The 22,546-nt window shown below is 34.2% G+C and overlaps 2 protein-coding genes and 1 pseudogene across 9 annotated transcripts; 1 reads left to right on the plus strand and 2 right to left on the minus strand.

Moving 5' to 3' along the window:
* Window positions 1-1,692: 1,692 nt before the first annotated feature.
* On the minus strand, window positions 1,693-9,319 carry LOC104775030 (DNA mismatch repair protein MLH3-like). 8 transcript variants are annotated; one of them, XR_015560735.1, is made up of 7 exons: window positions 8,992-9,319; window positions 8,726-8,873; window positions 8,607-8,660; window positions 8,477-8,524; window positions 5,801-8,380; window positions 5,660-5,709; window positions 5,207-5,481 (listed from the first exon to the last, which is right to left on the minus strand). XR_015560735.1 is itself a non-coding variant. In XM_087456459.1 (6 exons), exons 2-5 carry the CDS (start codon window positions 8,770-8,772, stop codon window positions 8,250-8,252), a joined length of 267 nt encoding a protein of 88 aa, XP_087312585.1. In that variant the 5' UTR covers window positions 8,773-8,873; window positions 8,992-9,319; the 3' UTR covers window positions 1,884-2,022; window positions 8,237-8,249. The 8 variants fall into 8 exon arrangements, 2 of the variants coding, with proteins under 2 accessions (XP_087312585.1, XP_087312584.1); XR_015560734.1 differs by having other exon boundaries at window positions 5,622-5,709; XR_015560732.1 differs by having other exon boundaries at window positions 5,274-5,481; window positions 8,237-8,380; window positions 8,620-8,660.
* Window positions 9,320-17,604: 8,285 nt separating this feature from the next.
* On the minus strand, window positions 17,605-18,218 carry LOC147941272 (E3 ubiquitin-protein ligase RING1-like). Its single transcript, XM_087457736.1, has one exon. It carries the CDS (start codon window positions 18,153-18,155, stop codon window positions 17,661-17,663), a length of 495 nt encoding a protein of 164 aa, XP_087313862.1. The 5' UTR covers window positions 18,156-18,218; the 3' UTR covers window positions 17,605-17,660.
* Window positions 18,219-20,412: 2,194 nt separating this feature from the next.
* LOC104773578 (protein PHYTOCHROME KINASE SUBSTRATE 1 pseudogene) lies at window positions 20,413-21,300 on the plus strand (annotated as a pseudogene).
* Window positions 21,301-22,546: the final 1,246 nt, after the last annotated feature.

The following is a 22,546-nucleotide window of genomic DNA, read 5'->3' on the forward strand; positions in this document are numbered from 1 at the left end:
TTTGTTTTCATGCTTGTAATAATATATTAATCATATTTTGGTGTAGCAATACATATATTTAAAAAATAATAATGGCATACATTGTGTTTATAATTCCATTAGCTAATAAACATTTTTAATTGTTCTAAAATAAAGATTAAATCATTATTGTCATGTTGTTATATAATGACAATCTCCTTAAAATACCACAATATCAGTTTTTTCCAAAAATACCATAAAAGTTTTTTTTTCCAAAATTACCATAAACACAAAAAAAAATATTTTTTTATTGTGTAGAATTTTTTTTTAGGTTTGGGTTGACACATATAAATTTAGGGTATAGTTTTTAGGACTTGGGTTAATGTTTAGGGTTTAGGAATTTGTTTTTAATATAAAAAATTAATCTAGTTTTGTAGTATTTTAGTATTTTTAGAAAAAAAACTCATCTTAGTGGTATCTCCTATATATTAATAGAGAGGCATTGTCTTGAAAAGGCTGATGTATCGCCGCCAGAGAGCTCGAGGCACATTTAGCTATTTAGCCTCATTTAGATTTATTATTTACAACTATATGGCATTGTATTTTTGACAAAAAAAAATATATGTTATTCTTAAAAACTTTGTCACATAACTCTATTAATATTAATTAATTTTATATGTTAGAAAAATATTTTATTGAAATGCATGTGTAACCCACGCGGATCTCACGAATCGTAGCAGGACGGATGCAGAGACATTTTGCGGCTCAAAATATTTAAACCCATTGCGGGATGGCTTAACGGACAGGTTTGACCGGGTTAACAAAAAATTTTAAATTATCCGATTCATGAAATTTTAGTTTCTTATGATTTTTATCTGATTTGATAATTCACAATTTTGATATTAATCTAATGATCACTATTTTGGTTCAAATTCTATCCAAATCCGCCATCATGTCAATTTAAAATTTAGGGTGAAACAATTACTATTTTAAACTTTCATAAACTTGATGAATTCAAACCAATATAAATTTGTATTCTAAATATTATACTAAATAAATAGATTTACAAATGTAATGTCTCAAGCAAAAATTTCACTCCCTGCAACAACACGGATTATTACCTAGTTTATTAGTATTGCCCTTATATAATGCTACAATGAATTTAAGTAAAAAGAAAAAAAACTAATTAAGTCTAAATATATATATATATATATATATATATATATATATATATATATTTTAAACTTTTCACTTAAAAATTATATGTATGTGGCCATGTTGGGCTATGTGGCCTATGAGTTTCTTTGTAAACGATTTCTACAAATTATCACCAGAGTAGTTATAACTTTAAATAACCAGTTGGTAATTTCGAGCACACCCTAAAAATCTATCATTCCTCAGCGCTTTTTAGTGTAAAAATTTACAAACTTCTCAATTAGCAGAAGGAACTTCAAGTGTTAATGACTCTGGCATCACTCTTATCTTTTATCTGAAACTGCAGGTATTTCTATTCCTTTATGACAGTATTTCAACTTTCAACAAGTTTGGGAAGGATAAAGACATGAAATGTAAACAAAACTCAGGGGTTGTATCGTTCTTGTCATCTCATATCGAATTCTTAAGGTCCTGTATTATGAACAGGTCTCTGACAATCTCTGTTATAATTCTTTCAGTTTTGACTTGTCTTTTCCCTTCTTTTAATGGATCAATAGAAATTAAATGATTAGTGTTATGTTGATGGCAAAATGATAACTTTTTCATTGCAATGTCTGATCTTAAACATATGGATCATGTCGATCTTAAACATATTGACATGATCCATACATTGTGAAAAGTAGAAGAAAAAATGAATTTTGGGTCTTTTGGGAACTCAAATGTCTGAATACAAATCAATGTTCATGGAAATATAGAAACCAGCAACTGGTATTTGATGAGAGGTGTGAGGATGCTTCTTTCTCATTCCACACGAGAGACATCATCAAAGCGAGTAAATGGGAAAAGGAACAAGAGAGTTTGAAGCCAAAAGATCTCTTGTCCTTCTTCATCTTGATATTGGAAGAGAATCTGTCGAAAGAAGTGGAGATTATCAGAAACGCCAGAGCTTGGATTATCACAAACATTGCAGCATTTGTCAGTACTTCCGTCCACGAAGCCATTTGAGGGTTTTTCTAAATCGTTAGCCGTTATTGCAAATTAACAATGAACAACATGGATGTAAAGGGCTAAGCAAGGGTTATCGTTTTCAAGTCTTTTTGCCATTATTTTTATAATATTGAATTGTGTGTACGTTTTTCCAATTACATAACACGAGCCTTTTTAGTAAAAACGTAGTACGTGTTATAATGATTTGGACATATAAATTTGTCTTTCCTCTTGATTATGAGAAAAGATTTGCTTTCTTTCTGGTAGGAAAACATGGAGGAGAGGAGGAAAATGAGAAAAGACGCATGTTTCTTGCTAAACTAAGTTTACTTCATCAGGTCACAAGTCTTTCCAAATAATCAACAAACTATACTAGTATTCAATATCCAATGAAATAGAGCATTCACAGAAGTTTTATTTTATCTTTAAGAAGAGCGACATTTTATAGAAGATTGTTATAGTGTGTTGTCGATGTGTCATCAGTTAAATTTTATGGGAAAATTGTAAATTTCCGTAGGAGATTGTACTGGTTTTGTCGATGTGTACACGTACGATTGAATTTTATGAGAGGTTGGTTGTTCATCGGAAAACAACAAGTTAATGTTGGTAAGATAGTTCGACCACTGGATGGATATAGCACACAACTTCACATCTTTCCATAAGACGAATGGATCACATCAAGAAAAGCATGACAGATTGCTTCTCTAATAATCAAATATGAACCAACACCGACAAGACACTCATTTTACACTAGTCAGAGAAGACATACTTTGCTCTTTCAACAATGTGAACACCAAACATAATTTAATCTTTACACCAAATAAAACACACCAAACAAAAATAAACACTGTAGTAACACTCACACTGCATGTAAGTAAATGCTTTCTAATGAAGATCAATTGCCACAAATAAATGTGTAGTTGTGATCTTTGAATATAGGAAACAAGACCCTACCAAATATTAAAATTAACACCAGCTCAGTATTCCACGGAAATTTGACTGACTAAACGAAAAAGCATTAGTATATAGCAAGTTAAAAAAAAGCTTAAACTTAGCAGTCAACTCTAACTTCTAAGAGCTCAACCTCAAACAATAGAAGCAGAGACATAAGACTGATCAGAAAGTGAGTGCAAGCAAACTTTACATGATGATGATTGCAACAGGAATAACATCTAAACCTGCATCCACCGCTGGCTGAATCCCATATAACCAAGGTCAGACCATAACAAGAATAGGACCAAGAAAGAATAAGTAACATGAAACACACTCAAATCAGATGCCATAAGATTTACAAAACTAAAAGAACTCATGCATTATTCAGCTTCAACCGTAACAAGCAGGCTATGTGAGACACGTTTCAGATCAAGATAGATAGCTTTAAATCACTATCTTACGAGAGCAGATGTACCTATTTCTAAAAATTAGGTTAAAGAGACAAATTCACAATAAAATAAAAAGAACAACATAAATGATAGAAACACACAACATCAGAAAAATGAACAATACAGCCAAATTGTGGACATCATCACTTCGAAATTGCAAACAAACAACGGTATACAACAACAATAACAAGAAGACAACCAATACAGCCAAAAATGCAAAAGAGAATTCAAACATAAGCTTCTCTAAGAATCAACTAAGACAATCAAGATGTTTGATTTTCATACGTGTATACCACGTTTTAATTGTATTTGTTTAAACATCTATATATGCTCACATTTTGCAAGGTTGCAAAATCTTTCAAACATAAGTGAAGATATGTGTGAGAATTTTATCTTTTCAACAAACAATAACGAACTAAGAAAAACCAGAGTTATAATTTCTTCTCCTACTCTGAATCTTAGGTTCACACTTACAGCAAGAGAGAGAGGGGGTTGTTATATTCTTAAAGTTGTAAACGATCCTTCATCAAACTCGATGTATCTATCAGATCATAGCACACAATATCATTAAAACATGCATGACTAGGATAAGAAAAATGAACAAAAACAGCCAAACTGTAGACATTTTCATCACTGGGAAATCCCAAACAAACAAGGGCATACAAGAATAACAAGAAGACAACCAACACAGCTGATAATGCAAAAGAGACAAAAACCGAGAAAGTAACTAACAGCAAGATGGCTTCATCAATACATGATGCAAAGGGTAACCCAATATTTTAAATTGGATTAAGAACTCACAGTGAGACAATGCACTCTAAATCCAAACATGCAAACCTTTATCGCTGCACACAACTTCCTATCTTTCCATAAGGCAAATGGATCACATCAAGAAAAGCCTGACAGATTTCAGACATAAGCTTCTCTAAGAATGAAATATGAACCAACACAGACAACACTTACTATACTAATCATTCTACACTAGTCAGCGAATACATAGTTTGCTTTTTCAACAATGTGCACACCAAATATAATTTAATCAAAATAAAGATGTCAAGCACAACCAGCTATACGATCTTCCAGAATAATCTGAATTATCACATAGTCACCGACACGGTAACACGGCTACACTTAAAGAACTCACAGTGAGACAATGCACTCTAAATCCAAACATGCAAACCTTTATCGCTGCACACAACTTCCTATCTTTCCATAAGGCAAATGGATCACATCAAGAAAAGCCTGACAGATTTCAGACATAAGCTTCTCTAAGAATGAAATATGAACCAACACAGACAACACTTACATAGTTTGCTTTTTCAACAATGTGCACACCAAATATAATTTAATCAAAATAAAGATGTCAAGCACAACCAACTATACGATCTTCCAGAATAATCTGAATTATCACATAGTCACCGACACGGTAACACGGCTACACTTAAAGAAAACACACAAAAAAAAAGAAACTATAGTAACACTCACACGGCATGTAAATAAATGATTTTCTAATCAAGCTTGGTTGTCATAATTAAATATATGTAAGTTGTATACAGGAAACAAGATCCTACCAAGACAAACAATTGTAGACATGTCATCACTGGGAAAACCCAAACAAACAAGGGTGTATACAACAATAACAAGACAACCAACAAACACAGCTTAAAAATGCAAAAGAGATTTCAGATATAAGCTTCCCTAAGAATCAAATATGAACCAACACAGACAAAAAACACTCATTGTAATAATCATTCCACACTAGTTAGAGAAAAAATAGTTTGCTCTTTCAACAATGTAAACATCATATATAAATTAATCAAAATAGAAATGACAACCCCAACCAGCTATACGATCTTCAAAAATAAAATTCCTGTCACCTAGTCATCTACATGGTAACACGGCTACACTTGAAGAAAACAGACAAAAGCCCCGACAACTGCAAAGGGAACTAAAGAATAACCTGAAACTCTTATGACGATCTTCAGAAACCCGAGAACAACTGCATGCGAAGAAAGATAAAAAGGCGATGTTAGAAGACCTATGTAAGTTTGTTTGCTACTTGTCGAGAATGGGTACACAAGGTAAAGAATTTTATAAACAACAGAAAATATTAACCTTAAGAAATAGAAATTCACATACCTGATTTTCAGACGTAGAATATCAAGAAATTCACATACCTCAGTTCAAATGTAAGCGTGATCACGCATGCTCCATGGATGTCATACTTCTGCAACCCAAGCAGTTTAAAGATTTGGGACTGCTTCATTTGCTAATAAGAGATCACGACCAGGAACAATCAAAGAGGTAATTTAGATTACCTCAACAACCGAGGCATTTGCTTTTAGCACCAGGTGACTAGGAACCTGAATGCATTATAGAGACAGGGACAACCAAACCGATCGGGACAGGGACAAGGAGAGAGGTAATTTAAATTACCTCAGCCAAACCGAGGCATTTGTTTTCTTTGCTCAGGTGACGAGAAACCCGTATGCATTCAAAGGGACAGGGACAATCATACCGATAGGGACAAGGACAAGCTGAGAGGTAATTTAAATTACCTTAGCTAAACCGAGGCATTTGTTTCTTTGCTCAGGTGACTAGGAACATGATACATTCAAGGGACAGGGACAAGCAGAGAGGTAATTTAAATTACCTCAAATAAACCTAGGCATTTGTTTCTTTGCTCAGGTGACTAGAAACCCGAATACACTCAAGGGACAGGGACAATTTAACCGATAGGGACAGGGACAAGCAGAGAGGATTTAAATTACCTCACCCAAACCGAGGCATTTGTTTTCTTTGCTCAGGTGACGAGAAACCCGTATGCATTCAAGGGACAGGGACAATCATACCGATAGGGACAGGGACAAGCTGAGAGGTAATATAAATTACCTCAGCCAAACCGAGGCATTTGTTTCTTTGCTCAGGTGACAAGGAACCTGATACATTCAAGGGACAGGGACAAGCAAAGAGGTAATTTATATTACCTCAAATAAACCGAGGCATTTGGTTCTTTCCACAGGTGACAATCATACCGATAGGGACAGGGACAAGCTGATAGGGACAAGTGATAGGGACAGGGACAAGCTGAGAGGTAATTTAAATTACCTCAGCCAAACCGAGGCATTTGTTTCTTTGCTCAGGTGACTAGGAACGTGATACATTCAAGGGACAGGGACAAGCAAAGAGGTAATTTATATTACCTCAAATAAACCGAGGCATTTGGTTCTTTCCTCAGGTGACAATCATACCGATAGGGACAGGGACAGGGACAAGCTGATAGGGACAGGGACAAGCTGAGAGGTAATTTAAATTACCTCAGCCAAACCGAGGCATTTGTTTCTTTGCTCAGGTGACTAGGAACCTGATACATTCAAGGGACAGGGACAAGCAAAGAGGTAATTTATATTACCTCAAATAAACTGAGGCATTTGGTTCTTTGCGCAGGTGACAATCATACCGATAGGGACAGGGACAGGGACAAGCTGATAGGGACAGGGACAAGCAGAGAGGCAATTGTTTCTTTGCTCAGGCGACTAGGAACCTGATACTTTTAAGGGACAGGGACAAGCAGAGAGGTAATTTAAATTACCTCAAATAAACCGAGGCATTTGGTTCTTTGCTCAGGTGACAATCATACCGATAGGGACAGGGACAAGCAGAGAGGCAATTGTTTCTTTGCTCAGACGACTACGAACCTGATACTTTTAAGGGACAGGGACAAGCAGAGAGGTAATTTAAATTACCTCAGCCAAACCGAGGCATTTGTTTCTTTGCTCAGGTGATTAGGAACCCGAATACATTCAAGAGACAGGGACAATTAAACCGATAGGGACAGGGACAAGTAGAGAGGTAATTTAAATTACCTCAGCCAAACCGAGGCATTTGTTTACTTTGCTCAGGTGACGAGAAACCCGTATGCATTCAAAGGGACAGGGACAATCATACTGATAGGGACAAGGGACAAGCAGAGAGGTAATTTAAATTACCTCAAATAAACTGAGGCATTTGTTTCTTTGCTCAGGTGACTAAGAACCCAGATGCATTCAAGCGACAGGGACAATTGAACCGATAGGGACAGGGACAAGTAGAGAGGTAATTTAAATTACCTCAGCCAAACCGAGGCATTTGTTTACTTTGCTCAGGTGACGAGAAACCCGTAAGCATTCAAGGGACAGGGACAGTAGGGACAGGGACAATTAAACCGATAGGGACAGGGACAAGCTGAGAGGTAATTTAGATTACCTCAGCCAAACCAAGGCATTTGTATTTTCAGGTGACTAGAAACCCGAATACACTCAAGGGACAGGGACAAGCAGAGAGGTAATTTAAATTACCTCAGCCAAACCGAGGCATTTGTAGTTTTTGCTCAGGTGACTAAGTACAAGGACAAGCAAAGAGGTAATTTAGATTACCTCGATAGAAACAAGACAAAGAGTATTGCATACCAATACATAACAATTGTAGTTATGACTAGCTAGCTCATCATATGAGTGAACGTGAGACTAGTTAATTGGCAAGCAATCAAAAACGTATGATACACAAGATAAAACCAAACCTATAAGGAACACAGACACACACAAAACTATAGGCAGAGTAAACGATTTTGAAACCCAATAGACGTAAAATTGAAAACCAATAACCGAAAATACTAAAACTAAAGAAAGTAAGATCTTTGTTATAAAACCATAGTTATAGCCTAACGCCACACAAACTATGTAGGAGTATTGAGTAGCATCAAAGTCATCCCATACCTTTCGATAACCATTAGGCTTCCCAATAGCTTTTGTCCTGATTTCCAGTAACGAGATTATCTGATATCGAAGCTAACGCTAACGCCCCTCCACGGAATCCAAAATTTTCACTGGCTGACTCCAAATCATGAAACTTTAAAGTGGCTGTTTCCACAGATTGCTTAAGATAAGTTTCTCAATCGAAAACTAAGAAGTGGCCTTTATTTGTGCATCAAACAAAAAAAGATGGCCGCAACTTACTGTATCTTTTTCCCAACAAAACCATATCATCTCTGGAAACGCCTGATCCTGAAAACAAAAACCAGTAATATATTTCCAAATTAGGACTTAATCATGAGGTAAAAAGTAATCATAGTGGAGCTATACTCACCGTCATCCACAACCTTGACAGAGCACGAAACAACACCACGAAGATAGGAGAAACCTGAATATAGAGAGATCAATCAGAAGAAATCGAAGTACAAGGGGAGAATTTGACTTTTGTCGCACCAGCAACGAGACTGTTGAACCACGGGTTCCTCCACGACCCCCGTCATGTCAAAACATGATAATTCCAGAACGCTTGGAGTGATGAACACCCTCGGGCAAAGGCTTGATCGACTTCATCCCTCGAATGAAACACGGAGAAACAAAAACCCTAAAACCCAAAAATTTCAAAAAGCAATTCCGGCGGATATCAATTATTGGAGATTGAGAAGCAATTTATCGCGATTAGACCCAAAAAAAAAACCTAACGACAATCAAATCGAACTTACCTAGAGATGGCGATTTCATGGGAACTGGGAAGTGATTGATCATCGCTAAAGGATGAAAAGAACAAAACAGAGTCAGTCAATACAATCGAAATTGAAAACCCTAAAAAGGGAAAATCAAAAAAGGCAAAGAAAGATCTAGAAACTCATATAAAAATAAGCGAAGAGAACTTATCTAGAGACTGTGGATCTCTCCTCGCAAGAGATTTGATTGATTTCTTCTCTTGAACTTGATTTCGTCGGGAGTGAATCAACAAATCGCCTCTTTCCTTTCAAGGAAGAAGACGATGAGAGCAGAGAGAACTTTAATTTACAAAGGGAGCATCGGGTCGGGTGTTAAAATAAGACTTTTCTCTCTCTAAGCCTTTAAACGGTGCCGTTTGGTTGTTTATCGTACGTACCATATACAATATAGCCGTTGGAAAATATTGAGATTCGGAATTGGAAAATAACCGTTGTAAAAGCCTCACAAAAGTTAAATAAAAAAACTCTTAAGTTCTTTTTTGTATATTGCACAGTTGGCTTTTTTTACAACGGTTTTTTTCCAATATGCTGAACCCATTGCAATTGTGACCCAAAAAAGAAAGATAAATGATTTGCTTCTCATTTAAGATCACAAATAAAACGAGCCAAAAACACAAGACACTGGGAAAAATCCCACGAGTTGTGTGGGTTATATTAATACTAGTCTATACCCAGTGCATTCGCACCGAAAAGGCATATAATTTACCGTTTAAAGTTGAACCAATTTTTATTAATTTACCTAATTAAATTCTCTTTATAAAAAAGAACATACGTGCGAAAAAATGTAATAAATTTTGTTGTGATTGATCATCACTGTTACAACCAATAGAACAACATTCAGAAGTGACCAAAAATTTAGTAATTTAAATAAAAGTAAAATTTGACTTTTTGGTTGTATTCATACCTGATGGTTGAGTATTTTAATTTGCAAGAAATAATCTACATAGCATGGCTTATGTTCATAGCTTTCTTAATACATGCTGTTAACAATTTCATTTATGTATGCTTTAAAGCCTTTTCTTGTTACATTTATGAAGCAATAAAATGTAATTGTACTTAAGATATTAAGAAAATAGAGCGTGAGAACCTTTTTATTGATGATCAAAAAGTACTACAGGTAATACTTCTTAGAATTTAAATAAACTACAATGTAAACTCTAATAATATTTTTTCTTAAGAAAACATTGTTAAACAAACCAAAATCTCTAAATCCTTCGTCTGCACATAAAAAAGATAACTTGCTTTGCACATATATCATTAACCAAACATTTCCTCCTCATCAGGTGACTTCTTCTTATAACTCACTTATCTCTTCCTCGTTGCAGAAACTCTTCTTGAAGGTTTGAATTTTCAAGTTTCGCATCTTGTCACGATCCACACATAGAATGACATTCCAATACTTCTCTCTGAAGTGAGATCACATTATATCAAGGTAGAGCAATTTATCTAACACCACCTGATTGACTGTTGCAGCTCCATTGTAACAAAAAGAGATGCAAAACCAGACATCTAACAGAGAATGTGTTGAGATGGTGAAATACAAAAGACATAAATTGATCAGAAGCAATTCAGCAATAGATATAGATACAGTAGGGATATAACCATTAAAAACAATATGTTTCATCGGTTCTATAATGTAACTTTCTTAGAATGCTGAACTTCATGGTTCCTGATGAATTAATCTATTAAAAAAGTTAAGAAATAGAATAATCATGCACCCTAATGAATATATAGAAGCCAAATCCCACCTTTTTACTTGTAGATTCATGAGAATTGATGGAGATACAAAACCATAACGGATTGGAAGATCCAAATTTTTATTTTATGGTAATCATGTTTTGTCTTCTTAAGAGTTCTAGGATTGTTGTGTATTTCTCGAGAGTTTTATAGTGAGAAAAAGTGATCTTTGACTCTTGAGATAGAGGGGAAATGGGGATCGTGAATTGAAAAGGAAAACTGTTTATTTCATGTGTTAATGGGATCGTGAACGGTGGATCCTTTTACGTCTCTATTTTTTTGTTTTTAATTTTTTAATGTTATTTTTTAATATAAACAATATCTATGTGGCAGAATGTTATTGGTCAAGTGACTTGTGATTTATAAAATAAAGGATATTAGTTATATATATATATATTTAATTATAGTTCTTTATTTTAAATTTTGTATTAAAAGTAGTTTATTTTATATGTTCCAAGATAAAATACTTACACATAGAATTTTAAATATGTAATATCAGAAAACATTTATTTATTAAATTTAGTAAAAATATATGGTCAAATACTTACACATAGATTTTTTTGGGAATCATAGTATCTGCAAATGTTAAATTTCTAAGAAAATTGAAATAATAAGAGTTTTAGGAGAAGGAAATTAGGAACTAAGTGATATGCTCAAATTAAACCCTATAGCTACTCTCTCAAATTAAGAGGTCACTGCAGTACTTAGGGGTCGAATTCCACAAGGACTCTAGATTACACAATAAATTGTAGAATTTTATAATTAAGCTAAACAAGATGATTTAAATTAAAAAGGCAATGCAAAATATTAAATAAAAGCTGTGAAAATTCAATGGATCAAAAAGGTAGGTCTAGGGAATTTCTCAGGAAATTATGAAATATTAAATCAATCAATAAATTAGGATTCAAACAATTAAAAATCAGATCTAGAACTCTAAACATTTTTGTAAAATAAATCAGTTCTCACTGCAAATATTATCTAAATTTAAAACCAGAAATTCCAAATCTCTTTGCAAAATTCAAGGTAATAAATCAGCTTTAAAAACAAGTTTAGATTGTTCACAAAATTATTAAATCAAATCTCTTTGCAAGAAATAATTTTGCTCATCAAAAGGTTTTATCAGGAAAATCTATTATATTCTCATATCAATTTATTTTCCTAAGTTATTAATTCTAGGTGATCAATCAAGAATTAATATGAAGAACAACCTAAGATGAAGATCTAGAAAGATAAATAATCCTAAATAAATAGATCTAATAGTTCATAAAATCCCTGTGAAAAACCCTGAACCTAACAAGCAAACTGCTCCGACATATTCAATGAAGAACAAAACATAATTCTGAATAATAAGCAATTGAAATTAAAAGAGTAAAGAGGGAGTTCAAGAATTCTTCTCTCAAAGCAGTTCAGATCTCTCACCCAAAAGCTCTCAAAATATCACAGGGTTGCAGAAAAATAAATCTTGCTAGAATAAAACTTAAGGTTTTAAAAACCTAAAAACTATATATATATATATATATATATCCTAAAACACGCCAGGGACTTATGTTGCAATTATGGAAGACTTTGGGCAAAATTGTAAAACTTCCAATTTTTTACTCTCTCGTCTTTTTGGACTAGGTGTCGATCGATGCTCCAAATTGACTTCTTTTATTAAATGCTCCAAAACGATCCAAATTGCTCCATTTCGTTCCATCCATGCCAAAATCCTAGATAACCTGCAAAGACTCAAAAACATCCTAGAAACAAATCAAAAAACTCTAAAAGACTTCTTATATCATGGTTAAAAACTACAAAAACCATGATATATCAGTAAGTATGATATAAGAACTGAAAATGCAATATAGGTGTTGACGTAAATACGTTTGGTAGCTAAAAATTAGGGGTTGAAGCAAATATTTTATTAAAGGGACGTCTGAGGGAATCATGGTTTCGAGTGTTTATTTATTTTGATTTGGGATTTCAAATTTCGATACTGCTAACTTATGTTCGTATAGTAATTAGAAGAGGGGTTTGGGATATTTTATATTGGGAAGCAAATATTTTAGCGATTGTTTTGGTAAGAATTGAGTGTTCACAACAGCAAATTTACTGAGACGCTAAATACATTTGAGATTCTAATGTACCTCTCCTGCAAGTTAAATAAACTTTTAACTTTCATCAGGGCATAACCTGAAGCTCCTAAAGCCAACATTCCAGGAGCGAAGAATGCCAATTCATCCATCTGAATAATAGAGAAAGAAACAATGTCATACCCACAAAGTTATCGAGTAAGAAAATCCAACAGGCCATATGAGAAAGTGAACAGGGAAAACCTAAGCAGCACAGGAAAATAGTGGTAGCAGATCCCATTGTCTCACAATTCTAGAACTCTAGATGTATGTTTCTCTTTTCATCATTCAAGTTAGATTGTTTGTAGTCACTGACAGCAGCTGCAGAGGAGAAGAAATATCTAAAGAGTCATTATATAAAATTCACATGTAAAGTGAAACAACTTAAAATTACCTGTGATAAGAACCACTGCAAATGCAATGCTTCATCCATTCAAGTTTTGAGGTTGGAGAGACAGTCTGTAGTCACGGACAGCACTAGAGGAGAAGAAAGCATCAGAACAACACTAAGAGTCATTATCGAAAAGGAAATCTAATATATTAAGTGAAAAATTACCTATGACAAACCTCTGTTTTACAAAGACAAGACAAGAGAAGACAAGACAAGAGAAGATGTTTTACCTTAACTTAAAAAAATAAACCCTAGGATTTGTATACCTTAACTTGCTCGTTCGAATAAGAAGCGCCCGTGGAAACCCTAATTCATCAATTAGAAGACAAAAAGAGAAGAGACACTGAGTGAGTCAGTGTACGTTTTATCAAATTATTTTCTAATTATAATGAAAACAACAAAATCAAACATGAAATTGAACTAACACACACGATGGACTGGGGAAGAAGCAGATATTTACCGTTTTTTAACAGCAACACCACCTAGTTTCTTCTCTGAGTTAAACGGAAAAGCATAAAGGATAGAAGACCTGCGACCTGGTTGTCTCGAAATTCATTCCCAGCTGAAGGAGAGAATACATACGTATCTTTCTCCCACTCATTATGAAAAAGTGAGACAGGAAAAACCTAAGAAACACAGAACAAAAAAACAAATGTGGATCTCCATACCAGAAACCATAAATGGCCTTGCGCTCTAGCAAGTCATCATCATGTCCACTGATGCCTTTCTGGTAGTACGTATCTGATCAAATTTGACAATCATTGAGGCTGATGCAACAAATTAAAAAAAAGGAAAACCAAAGTTGGCTAAAGAAGAGAGATTTAAAAAAAGTAATCATACATATATAAGCACGTCTCATGAGAGGAAACCTACAGAAGGACATTTTGTAAGTGTAAGTGTTTCTTAGAAATAAATATAACAATTAAAATGTTCCAAATTTGGAATCAGGAAGAATAAAAGTTGTACCTCCTCATCCAGAAGAAGACACTAGACACTAAGAAGAAGATTGTTGGGTTTGAAATCACGGGCATCCCAGAAATGGAGTAGACGAATGACGATGGTTGGTGTGTCTATGGACTCGGTAATTTCATCGAGCTTGAGATAGGAGAAAGTAGGGCTATCTGAAGGAGGATCTTTGGAAGACATTGGCGTTTTTTTAGGTCGGAGGAAGGGTTGTTTGGGTTTTAAATTTCATGAGGGATGAAATCAAATATATATGTAAAAAGGTAAAGCTTTAAATCGGGGTAGTAATTAGTAAGTTATGGTGGAATCGTAACGGATTGCACAATTAAGGGAAGGCAAATAATCAGGAAGGTAATTAGGAAAACACAGCGGTTAGACGATTTAACCATTAAGTAAAGGCATATAATCAGGGTTGAATTACCTTTTATGGCAGGAAAATAGTAATGTGATAGAGCTTAGGAAGGTAATTAGGGAGTCACGGTGGTTAGGCCATTTAACCATTAAGGAGAGGCATAAAATCAGGGTAGGATTAGTTTTAATGGGAGGAAAACCTAAGGACATTTCAAATTTAATAGTTTACCAACCTGGCCTGCAGTAAAGAAATAGTTCTATCCAGCGAGTCCAAGCAACCTGCAGTTAAATGGGAGGAAACAACAATAAGAAGTGCCCAGTAAATTAACAGAGACGCTAAATACATTTGAGATTCTAATGGACCTCTCCTGCAAGTTTAATAAAATTTATAACTTCATCAAGGCCATAACCTGAAACTCCTAAAGCCAACATTCAAAAGAAACCTCACTAAAGAAGAAGAGAAGAAGAAGAAAATAACAGATCAACACTAAAGAGTCACTGACAAACCTCAGTTTGTTTTTGGTCTATGGAATGAGATGAGATCATACCTTCCTCTGGTAGTACGTAGCTGATCAAATTTGATAATCATTGAGGGTGGTTCCAACACAAAAAAAAAAAAAAAAAAAAAAACAGCATACCAAAGTAAGCTAAAGAAGACAGATTTTAAAAAAGAAATCATACACATATAAGCACGTCTCATGAGAGGAAACCTACACGGTCCATATTGCTGCTTGTTGTAGTGATCCATTGACAACATTATGAGAAAGCTGTTGACGAGTAACTCCAAAATCTTCCCAGCCAGACGAAGTTTGGTTCTCACAAACCTAAGAGAAAAAGGGAAGAAGATCATTAGAAACCTAGCTAACACACAAGAAGCGATAAACGGGTCTAGGTCTTTCTCTGTCAACTACATACGGAACATAGATGAAATTTCAGTTTAAGCTTAACAAATCTCTCTGACAGGACACAATGTAGTAAACTGAAACGAAAAATGATTCTATCTCAATGATCGTTTTAGAACAATTAAAAAGACCCCCAAATCTGAAACAAATGGTCAATTATGCAAACTAAAAAGGATCACACGACCATGACCCGACCTTTTAAAGAGAATCGAAACACGAGATTAACTCTCCAACCAAATAAAAGAAGTAACCTTCACATAATTCTACGGGTGAAATTTAAATGGGTATGGCAAGTATCGATTTTAAAACATAACTTTGCCGGTCAAAACTTGGAATTACGGAGAGGTGAAGGAAGTTTTGGCTTCTTTGTTTATTACTTGACGCCATTGATAAAATATCACTCACACAACCCTGAAATTTTGAGAATACTAAAATTGCACTTTCAAATAGGAAATGAAGACCTTTGATTAGGAAAAGAGAGGAATTGAGGAGATCGGCAACGGGATCTGCTGGAGATGGACGGAGTGGGGAAGAAAGAGAGGCGAGGAAGAGGAGAAGACTATACTCCGAGGGTCCATCGTAATATTTGTGTGGCCATAACCCAGTTACAGCCCATTAACAAATGCATAAGATATGTTGGGAAGGTTAAAAAAAAAAGGATTTAGAAGGTGACCATGTCAGGTAGATGGAGCTTCTTAGAGGGTGTAACCCTATTTTATTATATTAGATTGTAGTTTTTGTCAAGTACTCACAGTGTAAATGCTCAAAGAGTGATCCGTTTGGAGCATATTCAAAATATCAAGATCCTGGTGAAAGGTGCCTTTTCCTCACAGTTCCCAAGCAGGTTTTACAAAATTCTGGTTAAATTGGGTCAATCAACACCACCCATATCTCCACCTTCACCGATTAAATCTCCGTCGTCGACGCCGGTTTAAATTATATCATCAGCCATAATGCATCGTTGGCAGTAGAAGAATCCGTCGTCTCCTTCGTCAAAGGCTTCGTTGTCGCACTCCTTGCAGATCATCGTAGTCATTGTCATTGATATTGGTAATATTACAAATTTTCTCTGTTTTAAAAATGTACCCTTTACCAGCAAAATCCTGAAGCAGAGTCCGTCCTTTACTATATGATAAACACTAAATTTTCGATTTCTATCTTATGTTGTTGAATTGGCCATTAACAGATATTAGACTTTTAGGCTGAATGGTTATTTTGTTGCATGTCCTATTGGGATGTGGTGATGGCATCCATGGATCCTGTCAGGTTCTCACGGCGAAATTCTCCATTACCCTATGGACTGGTCCAGCCTTAATGTTGCATAATGGGAGTGGAAGTTGACAAAGTTGTAAGTATGACATGTGTTAGGGGTGGATTTCACCCCAACAATAGGTCCAGCCTAGAAAGAGCCCAAAAGAATTATTAGGCCGGGAGACGAACCGACACAGTAATCTATAAATAGTGATTGTACGGCGTACGGTCAAGGGACAGAAAAATGGAGAGGGAATCGATACGAGAGAATTGGTTCTCGAAGTATAGACTCGACGAACTCGCAGTTCGCGAAGTGTTTCCCTTTTTGCCATTTTCTAGCTCGTCTTTATTAATTGTGGTCCGACCTTTTTCATATAATAAAGAGAACTTCGACCTTCGAAACACCGAACTAAAATACACTAATTGGACCGATTTGGACATCAACACGAGCTTTTTTCCTTTTTTAAAAGTTTATGATGGGGAAATGTTTTGTTTGATTGATTAAGGAAGTTGCTACCAAGTATTCCACATGAGAAAGATGCATATTATAAAAATATGATTGGCCGCATGTACTTGGTTTGAGTAAAGATGATTCACATGTTCTTAGATTAGTGAATCAGAAACATTTTGTGTCCGGTTGCTTTGAATATTTCTCACTATTTGTGTAACCTTCTTTCATTCTAGAGTCCTTTATACTCTCCTATATAGTATCTTGTTAGCATTTGCTTTACTGCGAGTTTTGTCTCAAAACCATGATTTTCGACAATAATTTTGAAAGGATTATACAATTCTCAATTATGGATTTATATTCCAATAGACCCTAACCATGCTTAAATAATGAAACGGAAAAAATCACTTCTCCACTAACAAATAAAACAAAGCACTCCCAAAAAAAAAACCAATAAAAAGTTGAAAAGATCATTACTCTATTAGTCATTCGTTTCAATCAGAATTATAATAGTCAATAAAATCTTCATCAACACCAACATCAACGCTAGTACCAGCGTTCTTCACCACTTCTTCTTCACCTTCAAGAGGCATCTTGTATCTACACTGAGGACACGAGGCGTGAATCTTCAACCACTTCTTCACACACTCCAAGTGATACTTGTGTTTACATGGCAACTCAGCAGCCACTTCACCTTTACCCCATTCCTCCAAACATATCACACACTCTCCTTTCTCCACGACCGCTACACTTGGCAACATCTCTATCGTCCATCTCGAAGCCGGCGGTCTCCCGTTTTCAGTGTCACGGAAGCGACGAGATCCATATCCTCCCGTTATAACTGTAAATGCTGCAACTTCATCGAAGAAATCCTCTTGGTCGCTGCCGATTTGGATTAAATCATCAGCCATAAGACCGCATCGTCGGCAGTAGATAAACCCGTCGTCTCCTTCGTCAAAGGCGTCGTTTTCGCACTCGTTGCAGATCATCTTCGTATCTATCTCGTACTTGTAATAATGTTAGAAAGAAAGGGAAGAAACTTTGTGAGCGTGAAAAGAAACCCTAGACCAGGTAGGTGAAGAAACAAGTAGACGAAGAGGGTGAATGAGGAAAAATATCATAATTAGGGGTTTAAATATGGGGAAATTGCAAAAATATTCAATGTAAACCATGGAGGGGTTGGTAGAGATTTCCATATATTCTCCAATTCTCTCTATATTGCTTATTTCATATGTAGTAGTATGTTTTATGGTGAGGATCAATTTTCCATTTATTGGATGACGTATTTGGAAATTGACGAATAACGTAAAAATATTCAATGCCAATTAATACATAAAGCAATTTTGGATTCCAAATTCCCGATATACGTATATATTTTGTTGATTGATCACTCCCTTTATCATAACAAAAACTTTGTCTTTCACACTTCAACAAACCTTCAGATTACATTAATGGACATACATACATAACTTTGACACCTCATACGATAAGATTGTTGGAATAGATTGTGATGAGAACAAAAGTGATAACGTGGACATGAAGGTTCAAGGTTGAGCGTGGTTCACTTTGATAAAAAAAAGTTGAGTATTTTATTTTCTTTTTATAATTGCAAGTAAAGTTAGTTTGTGTCGTCGTATTTATAAATGGCAATTCACCGTTTCTTAGTAGTAAAAATCATGATTGATTCCATTTTCATCGCTGATTTGATTTCCTATATATATATATATCTCAAAAATCTAATCTAAACTCGCCACCATTAAGAAATTAATGGATATCACATAAATAGATTGGTGATCATAATGTGTTTTTAAAATTATGATTGATATTGGTAAGTGGTTGCTACTTGTAAATCTTTTTTAACGCAATGGTAAAAAGAAATTGCTAATCACATACAATGATCATTTTTTGGTTGTTTTTTTTTCTCTTCTGTTGGACAAAAAAGGTTGAGAACGAGAATCAAGCACGTATGTTGTAGGGTCGAGCTTAAAATGCTACCATTCATTTGTCGACTATTACAACTAATACGCATATTTAATAAATTCCATTACACAATTTCCTTGATTGACAGATACATGGATTTTATGTTTGAGTTTATTTAATTCTCCTTATGTATTTGACGAATATAATACACATTACAATTATTTGATATGTATTATATCACACAAGATACGACGAGCCTATGAATTTTCTAATATTTATGCACCTAAATTATAGAGTGTACGTCAAATCATTACATGAAATATTAATATACTTAACAGAACCCAACTCGATGGTCTTTGTCAATATCTCCCCATGCAACAAAATACGTACATCCCTCGTGCTTCCAATTTTTTGTATTTTTGTTCCTCGAGTGAAAGTACTAGTCAAGTATTTTCTTTTAATTATGCGCATTTACTTCTTCTTCGTCATTAATTTGTTAATCGTATGATGGATTAATAAGTTTATATCTTTATACAATGTATTATTTTTATTTCAAATTTTCAAAACATGCTAAATTGCTAATCAGATCACATTTGGCTTAACTAAGACAGCCCTTTAACAAACACACACAAAAAGAAATGAAGAACTTTTGGTTTTAAGAGAAAAGTATTGAAGGACTGGGACATGAATACAGTATGCAAATTAGGCCGGTGCATAAGATATCGTGTTAATAAACTGAATTATATATCGTGTTAGAAAAGAAGTTATAGGAGAAAAATAAAATACACTGTAATGCTGTTTAAATCGGCGTCATAATCGTGGTTTTATATGTCGTACGTGCATATAAAACGTAGTGTTTATAAAAGCTTTATGAAGCCTCTTTAGTTGCTAATTCTAGTCTCTTTATAAACAGTAGTGTTAAAAAGAAGTTAGTTGCTAATTCTAGTCGTTTATAAACAGTAGTGATTATAAAAGCTTTATGAAGCCTCTTTAACCAAAAAAAACAGAGCCTAAAGGATAGACCAGAATTCAAGAGATCCAATTGCAAGATGAATTGTAGTACAAGTTCATGTAAATCATAAGTCTCAATCGTACTAATACCATGTCATTTTTGCCACTTTAATTCCTCTATTTAGTGGTCGCGGTGTAACATTATATAATCTATCTATTTAGTCTCCATTGACTGACAAAGATTCATCATCCAACATTTTTTATCCAAATATATATATATATATATATATATATATATATATCAGTTCACACACAACTGGCCAAATAACTCTCAATGTGGAACCCTCTCACATTGATCAGATCAGAACACTTTAGCTTCAGAGAAAGAAAAGAAAACAGCTATCAAACATTTCGTCTTTGTTTCTCTATTTATACCCTAATTCCACATATCCACAAGCAAGAAAAAAGAAAAAGAAACATTAAGCCACCACAAAGTTATTTTTTTTTTTAATGGTGACATTTACATCATCTTCTTCAACTCCAAAGACATCTTTTGATTTCATGAAGAATAACAACAGTACTCACAGTCTCTATGTTCCTTTATCTTCTCCTCCTCCTCCTTCTTCTTCTTCTTCCTCTTACTTGAGCATCAAGGAAGATGCTGTTGTCACAACCAAGAAGCTCATGGAACCCAGCAAAACCCTAAGCGTGAGCATGAAACCAAAAGAAGAGGAGCTTGGTGATGAGAAGAATATTTCGAAGAAAGCTTCTGAAGAACCAGAGATTGGTGTATTTGGAGCTGAGAAGTACTTCAATGGAGACATGGATTCAGACCAAGGCTCTAGTGTTCTATCTCTGTCTCTGACAAATCCTGAAGTTGAGAGAAGCATCGTCGTCGATTCAAAGCAGAGCGCGAAGAAATCTACAGGAACTCCGAGTGTCCGGTCTGAATCAAGCTGGAATAGTCAGAGCGTGTTGCTTCAGAACAAATTGGTGAATAGCTGCAACAGTTCCTTGCAGGAGAAGAAGAAGAACAACAGTAGTGGTCAGATTCAAAAGGTGAGTAATAATAAGAAGAGTTTCCTCGCAAATCTGGGGTGTAAATGCGCATGTTCTGATGGTGACTCAAAAATCTCTCCATTTTTTTGAAATACCCCTTTTGGTGTACCATTTTTCAAAAATACCTCTTTCATCTATCCATTTTCAAAAATGATGTACTTCTAGATATCACTACCTCTAGACTCTATCCAAATATTTATAAAGTTTTGACACATTTTAAAAGGTTTTTACAAGGTTTTTAAAAGGTTTACAAGATTTTTAATTTTTTTTTCCAAATATTTATAAAGTTTTGACATATTTTAAAATGTTTTTAAAATTTTTTAAAAAAGTTTTTAAAATGTATTTATTATATATATAATTTACATACATATAAAGGTAATTTGTGTATATTTTTAAAATTTACATACAAAATTTACATACACACAATTTTGAAAATTTGCAAATTTTTAGTGGTTTTTTTGGTAAAGTTTAAAAGATGGGGTAGTTTTGAAAAATGATATTGCAAAAGGGATATTTTTGAAATTCTCATAATTGTTTTACTAGCTAGTAGTATAAATGTTGATAACTTTTATGATGGTTGCAACTTTTATCATAATTTTTTATAGAATACCTTATTTTTATAATATATATTAAATAATATTTTTGGCAAGATTGCCTCAATTCAGTATGACTTTTCACTATATTATTTTTTATAGATTTATGTCTCTTTGCCATAACATTTTGTTACAAAAGTTTTGTAGTTAATATTTAGCCTTACTTATTATTTTCTCTTTTTAAAATAATTTTTATTAATATCACATACTCTTAACTAGAGTATTATTTTCAAATAAATTTATAACATATAATTTTAAATTTTAAATTTTATTTTATTTATTTTATCAAATACTCACTCGCCACATTGTGGAGCTGAGTCCTAGTTAAATTTTAAAAATACAAATTAATTCCAAATATATATTTTTTTTTCAGAAACACTTTTCACTTAAAAATATATATATTTGGACTTAACTATTTTGTGTTTTTTTTTTTTTTTTTTGACAAGATCTATTATTGGTTATGGCCTATGAGTTTCTTTGTAAACGATTTCTACAAATTATCACCAGAGTAGTTATAAAGGAAAAGAAGTATTGAGTGGAGTTTGTGAGTGTTTCTTACCATCTTGAAATGGAGGAAGAGCCCATTTCTCTGGTCTTATGTCGAGTAGAGAATTGATGACTTCATTAGCGGATGTATAAAGATGTGTCTGTTTACAGTTTAGGAATAGAAGGAACAACAATCACTTTTGTCCCAGCAGCTTTACAAGCCATAACACCAGGCCTTGCCCATTTAAACTAACTGTAAGTAAGAAACAACCAAACACGCAACTGCAAAACAATACCCTATAAAAGTGAGACTCACATCACACAGAATCTTCAATAACCATACAGTCTGCTGGATCTTTATTCAATCTTTT

The sequence above is a fragment of the Camelina sativa genome, chromosome 7, assembly GCF_030686135.1.
Source record: "Camelina sativa cultivar CO46 ecotype springtype chromosome 7, ASM3068613v1".
NCBI classification, from domain to species: domain Eukaryota; kingdom Viridiplantae; phylum Streptophyta; class Magnoliopsida; order Brassicales; family Brassicaceae; genus Camelina; species Camelina sativa.